We start from the raw sequence: 9,260 nt of genomic DNA on the forward strand, positions 1-9,260 counted from the left end.
AAAATCTGTTGTTTTTAAATTGTTTCCTTGTTAAAGTTTGAATTTTTTTTCATTCACAATGCAAATTTAAAATGAACATATCTTGCGAAAATGACCCGATCTATGAAAACGGTATGCAGGGCCGTAATCTACGACCCCACATTTTTTTTGTCATTTCAAATCTATATATTTTACTTACAGTGTAATTGCATTAATAACGATATTTTTTGCCAGCATTTGATTAAAAAGGAAAAATACTTCACATAATAGCTTCGCTCCTAACTTTTCTGGATAAAACCTCGCTACGATATATTAAATAAGGTGAAAATGCTGATGAACTTTTGTTTTTGCTTATTCAACTTTTAAATCGTTTGAACAGCTGATGGTTTGACACTTTACCAGATTTCAACAGCAAAAATTCTTCGGGTAAAATCTTGCAACTTCTGACAAAGAGGGGACCGGGAACCCTTTCGGGTAAATTCCTGTAAATTCTTGCAACATCTTGCGAGTTAGGGAACGCAACTAATTTTAATTATTTGCAACAGCTGGAAAACGACGCACGCGAAATGTTGAGAGTTAGCCTTTTTTCTGCTTTGTGTTGCCGTTAGCAATGCCAAATTTTGGCTATGTTCATGTAACGACTGCACTTGAGTTCATGTATTCATAGTCAGCTGTCGAAGCGACGCCAACGCCAACGCAGCGCCAACGTTGTATGTAAACGGGCCTTATTCCTTATCGGTCCAACATATTCCCTTAATAAATGTATAAAACAATTAAAACTATTAAGAATTGATAACGGCCTCAAAAGCATTATTTTCTCTTATTGCNATGTATTCATAGTCAGCTGTCGAAGCGACGCCAACGCCAACGCAGCGCCAACGTTGTATGTAAACGGGCCTTATTCCTTATCGGTCCAACATATTCCCTTAATAAATGTATAAAACAATTAAAACTATTAAGAATTGATAACGGCCTCAAAAGCATTATTTTCTCTTATTGCACGCTCCCAGCAAAAAATCGGTAATCGCTTTTAGTGGTAACGTGTTCTAGAAGGCATAGCGTTATAATGCCTTCGAATTTTTTCGCTTCTTTTACGAATTACCAGTAATGCAAAGTAGAATGTCCTACAATACTTTTTTGAATTTCGCTTCTTTGCTTCATTTCGGAGAATGCAAAGTAGAATGCTGCATCGTCGTCAGCTGAAAAATGGAATGAATATCCAAAAATTCTTTTTCTACCGTTACTTTCTGTGGAAATTTGTCTCGCATAAAAATCATGTTTTGCTTTGTTCAATTTGCACCGAAGTTGAAGTCAGTCAATGAAGTGAAGTACAAGAGTGAGGAAGTACAATTTTAAGCTTAATTAAATATGCATGTATGTACATACATGTACATAGTAAAATCTAAATACCTAAATAAATACATATGTATGTATAAAAACTGATTTATAAAAATTTTAATTAATTTTAATATTTTAAGACATTTTCTGATTCGAATTTAATATAAATAAGTATGTATTTATCTAGGCATTCTACATTAGTTTCTATGTAAGGTATTTTTCGTTCGCTTCTCTGGATTCTGTTTATCCATGCGTTCCCCCTTCGTTTGAAGGTAATGCTGCGGGTAAGGGCTTACCGCCAATGACATGCCCTAGTTCGTTTCCACTTTCGTTTCTGTGGTAATCGTGTTTTTTGCTGAGCTGAAACCATGCATCATTGCTATTCGGAATCGGAGCATCGTCATTAATGAGGGCGTTGTGTTCTCCTTAATATGTTCATGTCATTGTAAAGCTCGCATAGTCCGTCATTTCATCTTCTTCGGTACCAGTTGCCCAAGCGAATAGCGCCATAGATCTGGCGTAAAATGGTTCTCTCGAAAGCACCCAAAGCTTTCTCATCTTTGCTCATCATTTATACTTTCAAAACCCGTTTTTAGTTTATTTTCTTTAATCGTACGGGAGTGTACCGCACCGTACCGTACGTCACCGTCAAAGAATGCGACTAGTGCAGATCTTAAACGTAGTGAATAATTACAAAAGAGTTGTTTTCAGATACATGCGTATGTTTGTTGAACGGGGTGGCAAGGTGTGGCGTGATTTTGGAGGGACAAGTAATTCAGTGGCATCGCGATATTCTCTATCGACAACAATTATGCAATTTTCCTGAACCCATCCCGTCATTCTATCTGTATCTCTATCGTATTATCGTTATTCCTAGAGAAGGAGCGCTATTGAATCGGCAAGCCTATATCCCTTTGGAGCGACAAGTACAACGGGTTTTACCAAATTTCGACCTTTATGACAATGAGATTGTCGGAGGGGTCTAAAATGGTTTGAAATAACACAAACAGCGATAACGCAAATTTGTGTTATTTGCCAATTGAATGTGAAATAACACAAATTTGCTATATTTCATTCCTCGTTGAGTAATAAGACCAACTTTTAAACTTAACATTTTGAGTAATAAAGCAAAATAGTGCACATATCGCACACCGTCTTCAAAAGAGTCACAACTCAAAATTTGGCATTTTTGAAATTATGCGCTAAAAATGTACCCAGAGCTTTTATTTACCTTTCAGCAAGAGCTGGAACAAATTATTTTTATAATTTGTTTAAAAAACCAATGGGCCCTTGCCTATATGATTTGCATGTGCTACGAAATAGTTTTTCGCATTTGTTGACGAACGTATTATTTTGAGTTGTGACTCTTTTGAAGACGGTGTGCGATATGTAGGTAGTCACCCAGTTACATTCGACAAAAAGTAGTACATGAACAAGTTAAATGGACGGATTTGTAAGTAGACAATTTTGAAAGTGCCCAGCGTCGCGGCGGTCCGCGTTTGCGCTAGCGCGCCACCCTGCGCCGCGCCCCCGGCCCCCTCCCCTACTTTCGCAATTATGCTCTGCTGGTATTATAACCGTTTAGAAAATAGAATAATAATAAAATGATGCTAGTTCACTTCTGAAACTGCTTTTTAATGTCCAAGTAATAGGAATTATTGCGTATGGTGTTATTGCATGCACCCCACCCATGGTGGAATTATACCAGGTGAAGTAATATTAGAGTGAGAAGAAATATTTTGACACTGCCTTATTTGAAAACATGCCTATAAAATGTGACTATAAGACAGTCGAATGTCAAAATAAAGCGGGAAAGCTATTTATTACTTCACTTGTTTATTGCGACATTCTTACCACCTGGGTGTACCTAGTATACGTTCAAATTTAGAGTCTGAGAGTAGGTAAAATTTTACATATTTTTGCGTGAACGAAATCCACATTTTGGATATGGTGAAACAAGTGATGATAATGCAGAAATTTTAACTGAAGATAAATTTCAAAACAATATTCTCTGTGTTATATGCTGCGAACAGGAACGGAAACTTTTGTTTGTTCCATGTCATGGCGGAATTATCCCAGGTTATGTACACGGTTAAAAATTTCGGTTTTAATTTTAAACTTTTTGGACTACATATATGACCAAACTAAATTCAGTTTCAAATACAAACCTTCGAAGACTAAAAAAAGAGAGCACATATGTTAGGTTTAGAATTTAAACAGTTCGATTTAAATTTTAAACCCAAACATTTTCATAATTAAGAATAAAAAATAAAAATGTCTGATGGGGATTGAACCCGGACAGTCTTGGTAGCAACCAACTGTATCAAGCATCTTTGCACACTCAGCTACAGCCAAGCATGTAAATGTGCTTTCATATGTTGAGTTTGAATCAACACCACATTTCGCTGTGTGCAAACATTTTCTATTTCGGTTTAGATTTTAAACCCAATTTTCTATATATGAAACCTAAAATCTAGAATTAAAGCATTTTGGCTTGATTTTTAAACCACGAACTTTTTGGACTTTAAAAGATTAAAACAGGCAGTAGTCCCAGCGCGGTTTAAAAATTAAACCCAAATTTTTGACCGTGTAATTAGAGCGAGAAAAAAGATTTTGACACTGCCTTATTTGAAAAATTGCCTTTAAAATTTGACTATAAGGGAGCCGAATGACAGAAAATAAAGCGAGAAAGCTGTTTTATAACTTCACCTGTTTATTGCGCCATGGTTGTATGCAAACATTTTAAGGTTTTCCAGCAAGTTTTCCAACAAATTTAAAAAAGCATGCAGATAAAATTCATCGCAAAAGCGCTATGTTCAATTTGCTGAGCAGTTATCAAAGATGACTCTTTTCCTATATTTTGTTAGACTTTTCATAAGTAAAAATACGTTGTGAATATTATGGATTATGTCACATTTTTAGTTTAATTGTGTTTTTGGAATAAACAAAGTTCTTTTTCCTGCTGTCAGTAAACTGTTTTTGTTACAAATAGTATAAATAAGCAATGGGAAATAAAGCAAAATTTGTTTTATTTCCAACTTCTGTTGGAAATAAAGCAAAACTCAGATTTTGGTATTATTTCCCATTTAAAAGTGAAATAAAGCAAATTTTGCTTTATTGCCGTTTGTGTTAAATGTATACATAAATGCTCAGAATGAAAAGAGAAGTGGATTAAGCCATGTCTGTCTGTCCGCCCGTGTACACGACAACTCGAGTAAAAATTGCAGATATCTCAACGAAATTCGGTACGTAGGTTTCCCTTTATCCAAGGGAAATTTTTGGAACCTGGGCGTGACCACGCTCACTTATGACGAAATGCTGTATCTCAGTATCCGCTTCACAAATCCGTACCAAACTCGGTACGAGCCTTACCTAGGGCCTAGCTAATAAATCTGTTGAAAATATTTGAAAGCGGGCAATAACCACGCCCACCTCCCATATAACAGTTATTTACAGAAACACGAAAACTGCGACAAATCAGTAACTACTAAAGCTAATAGACTCAAAATCGATAATTACAATAACCACATTAGCAGGAAATTAGATTATTATAAACTTTTGGATAATGGGCGTGGCGCCGCCCCATTATAATCATGGATGAATTTTTAAACTAAGAAAGACTGACATATATGTATATATATAGGTTCCTTACGTTTTTATATATGCATAATTTGTTAACCCTCTAGTAGGCTGAACCGCCTCCAGACGGTCGTTAACTAAACACGTATTTAGTGCACCTATAATAATTTTTTTCTATATTCGAAAAGCACGATCTTTAGAAAAAAAGCGTACCTTTTCGACGATTTTAATTTTATCCGTTTTATTTATTTTTAATCCGTTTTATTTTAATCGGCAGTTGAATCACAGATTGTGAAAGACTCGGTTAAAATTAATTATTTCTTGCTATTAAGTAATTTCTTAATTAAAGAAATTTTTTCCTTAGAAACATTTTTTGACACAAAAAAATTCAGTGGGTTTCGTAGTTAAAAGCACAATATTTTGATATAAGTTTTATAATTATGTCACCATTCGAAATGGAGAAAATTGCTTTCGAACACAGACCGTCTACTGACCGGCTTGCCGACATATAAAAATCCATTGTGTAAGAGAAAGCTGAAAATACGTCCAAAGTATATCGGTGAGCCCGTCTCCAGACGGTCTTTGTTTTTCTCCCCTGTAGGAAAAAGTTACTGTCACAGATCGAAATGGACATCATTTTTGGATTTCTCGTGCCATTCTCTCTCACCCATTCCTGAATTTTTCAACTCATACAAAATTTGGCCTAATAGAGCGTTAAATGGCCCATGAAGTCGATTGACCGTGTATGTTCTTGTGGTGTGATTGTACCAGCTGCTGGTGTGACTTCAAAAACTATTTATGATTGTAGGAGCATGCTGGTGTCGTGAGTGGTGAAATTAGCTCATGTTTCTAAGTAGAAAGTATTTCAGCGGAAATTTCTTGCATATTATGAGTCAAAGCTGTGTTTGTGGAAGATTAAAAAAATTAAAACAAAAAAAAAAAAACAATGTTTAGCAAAATGGTAGAAAAATTATGAAATTTCGGCTCTAATCATTTCGATCTTTCCCGGACCTCATTCGCAAAGAAATAAATATTGTACCAGCATGCTAGTAAGTTATATGCTTCGAGCCTGATGGTACAATCACTTGATGGAGCCAGCAAGCTGGTGTCGTATATTTTCCCTTTTATACAAAAAGGTTTTGGTGCGGGCAAAATCTAGTACCTACACCCTAAAAAATCTGTTTAAAAATGCGACTATAAATTGAGTATATTTTTGTTTATTTTTACAATTTTTTGGTAAATTTACACGATGAATATGTATTTTTATCGTTTATACATTTTCGTGTGTAAAAATCATTTTTGTTAGCGGCTTTACACAATTTTACGGGTGAAATCAAAGAGCAGATGTGTATTTTGTAGCTTGTACACACTTTCGAAGTTAATTTATGCACACCACAGCAGCTATATTACACTCTAAAATGTCCGAAATTTAAATAAACTAGTCGTTGTATAATCGAGCACGTAATTTCGCGAATAATAAGGTAGGAAATCAGTAACCTACCTTTAAGGTAGGAAATCTACACAATTTTTTTTTAGAGTGTACATATTTACATACATAGTACCTTAATTCACAAAGGCCCTAACCAACAAATTTACAGGAGAAGCAAAAAACATTATGAAAAGAGTATCAAAAACAGGTAGGGCTTTTTAAAGTGGCATGTAACTGTTTTTTTTTTTGGTACTAACAATTTAAAATTTTTACTGAAGATGTATTTAAATACGTCCTACCAAAATACGCAGTTTTGAAAAAAATGTTGGTTAGTGAATTAAGGTGACTAACTATATAGACATTAATGAACGGAATTTTTTTAATAGGGGAATTCACATTATTCATATGCATACTCGATTAAATATATACATACTTAAAATATTATTCTTATCATTATCTGAAATTTTCTCTTTTAAGGTCTTAAGCTGGAAAAACGGATTGAGGAAGCTGCACCCGCGGGCCAACAGCTACAAGAGCTGGGAATGAGACTGCGCTGTGATGATACTGGCTCAGAAAATGTAAATAACAATGAGTATAGCAGGTTGAAAATATATATGTATATTAACACTTATTGCACCGTATTAATATTTCAAGGATGACATGCTAGAAGAGGATCGTCTTATGTTAGATAGATCACCAGATGAGTTGGGTTCCAACGGAAATGACGATGATTTGGGTGACTCGGATTCAGATGACGATTTAATGAGAGAAACAACAGATGGCGAAAGAATCATATATCCATGGATGAAGAAAATACATGTGGCTGGAGTCGGTAAGCGCTCAATGATTTCTTATTTTAAAACGTAATAATTCTGAAATCATGAACAATATCAAAGAACTAAAATTTCCATTCATAATATTTAGAATACTCGCTCTTAATTGTCATTGAAAACTTTTCTCATTAATCCATTGGCAAAACGTACGTAGTATGTACCACATACCTATCTATGTATATTAGAGTGGTTAAATTTTTTTTATTTGAAAATTCATAAACGCTACCTAAAATTATTGTTATTTGTGGTAAAAAAGACACTTTTTTTTATTTCGAAAAAAAAATTTAGAGGACGCGCTGGTCGATTCTTTATAAAAACGCTGATGTTCTCAATTTTTTTATTTTCGTGGAATGTTAAATTGAATTTTGAAAATCTGACATATGTAGCTTCGTAATTAGCAACCCCAGAAGCCCACTGGTAACAAGTTCCAACCCATGACAATGCGTAAGTCGTTCAGTATCAACGTTTTAATTTTAGTAGTCTCTTTCCGAAAGCACATTTTCGGGCTTTAAGCCCATTCTATTTGTCTAAGACAGGTATGTAATTAAGGGAATGTTCCCCAATAATACCAGAGTAATTACATGTAAAAACCACATTTTAAGATGCATTTTAACATGTCACGAAAATAAAAAAAATTGAGAACATCAGCGTTTTTATAAAAAACCCCTAAAAAACTTTTTTTTTCAAAATAAAAAAATACGTGTCTCGTTTTTTATAGCAAATAACAATATTTCGATGTAGCGTTTATGAATTTTCAAAAAAAGTGTTTTTTTGAACCACTCTAATGAATATACATTTATACATACACATATATGCATGTATGTATAAAAATGCACATCCTCATACATATATGCATATACATATGTACGTATACCGAAAATAGATCGCGTGCAGAGAAAAAACTTCAAGTAGCCATATAAATCCATATAGTACATACTCATGTACATATGTATGTAGGCCTTGCATTACCACGTATACAAATCTTTCATCACTCTAAATTCAGAATCAATATCTTCAGCACTTCCTTAAGTTTTCAAGTTATAATTAACTTTTTTTGCACTTGAGGCTACCAATACAAATCAATCACGCATTTAAACCAACAAATAAGAATTATTTTATTATGACATGGCTAACAATTTCTCAATTTTAAACATGGAACATAGGTCCCATGGGAAGAAAATAATTATGTTGGTATGTATGTACCCAGTAGAAATCAGTTGTATGCATTCGTGAAGAATGCTTGCTATATGAGTGAATAGTGTGAACAATTCATGCGTAGTCATGAATTTCCACGAATAAATTCAAATTCCAGCGAATTGCAAGCGAATGAACGTTGTCGTTGTGTTAAGTACAGGGTTGCCACTGACGAAAATAAATATTTACCATCCACTTGAAAAAAATCTACCAAATCTGGGAAATATCTACCAATAACTTTTTTATAAAATTTAAACTAGTTTTTTTATTTTTTTTTTAGTTATTTCAATAAGAATTAAAATTGTTTTTAAGAACTTTTTATTTAACTAGTTATATGGTATTTGCGTCATATTATTGGCATATTCTCAGCTTCCTTCAACTAAAAGCGGGAGTGAAGAAACTAAAGGCAACAATGAAACTTCATTATTTGAAAAACATCAACTCGAGTTATTATAGACAAATACTGTGACTCAAAAAAGTGATTTTTTTATACCCGAGCGCACTTGTGCATAAGGGTATATTAATTTTGTTCACATAACGGTTGTTTGTAACAGCCAAAACGAATCGAGATAGATATAAACAAATGTATACATAAATGATCAGGATGAAAAAAGAAATCGATTAAGCCATGTCTGTCTGTCCGTCCGTCTGTCCGTCTATCCGTCCGTCCGTGTACACGATAACTCGAGCAAAAATTGAGATATCTCAACGAAATTTGGTATGTAGGTTTCCCTTAATAAGGTAGGTTGGTATTGAAAATGGACGAAATCGGACTGTAACCACGCCCACTTCCCATATAAGGATAATTTCCAGAAATACGAAAACTGCGATATTTTAGTAACTACTGAAGATAATTAACTCAAAATTGATATTGTGGAAAATGGGCGTAGCCACGCCCACTTATGGTT

At 34.2% G+C, this 9,260-nt stretch overlaps 1 protein-coding gene across 1 annotated transcript in view; it reads left to right on the top strand.

Annotated features, from left to right (window-relative positions):
• The window catches only part of Dfd (homeotic protein deformed), a gene marked incomplete at its 3' end in the record, with an annotated part of 18,816 nt that extends 11,659 nt beyond the window's left edge, over positions 1 to 7,157 (top strand). The window contains exons 2-3 of the mRNA XM_017632049.1: positions 6,803 to 6,903; positions 6,980 to 7,157. Coding sequence (XP_017487538.1) covers positions 6,803 to 6,903; positions 6,980 to 7,157 — 279 coding nt within the window. The remainder of the gene's footprint in view (positions 1 to 6,802; positions 6,904 to 6,979) is intronic.
• Positions 7,158 to 9,260: the final 2,103 nt, after the last annotated feature.

Source organism: Rhagoletis zephyria, unplaced genomic scaffold, assembly GCF_001687245.7.
Source record: "Rhagoletis zephyria isolate East Lansing unplaced genomic scaffold, Rhagoletis_zephyria_1.1 Rzeph_scaffold_09590, whole genome shotgun sequence".
In the NCBI taxonomy this organism is placed as follows: Eukaryota; Metazoa; Arthropoda; class Insecta; order Diptera; family Tephritidae; genus Rhagoletis; species Rhagoletis zephyria.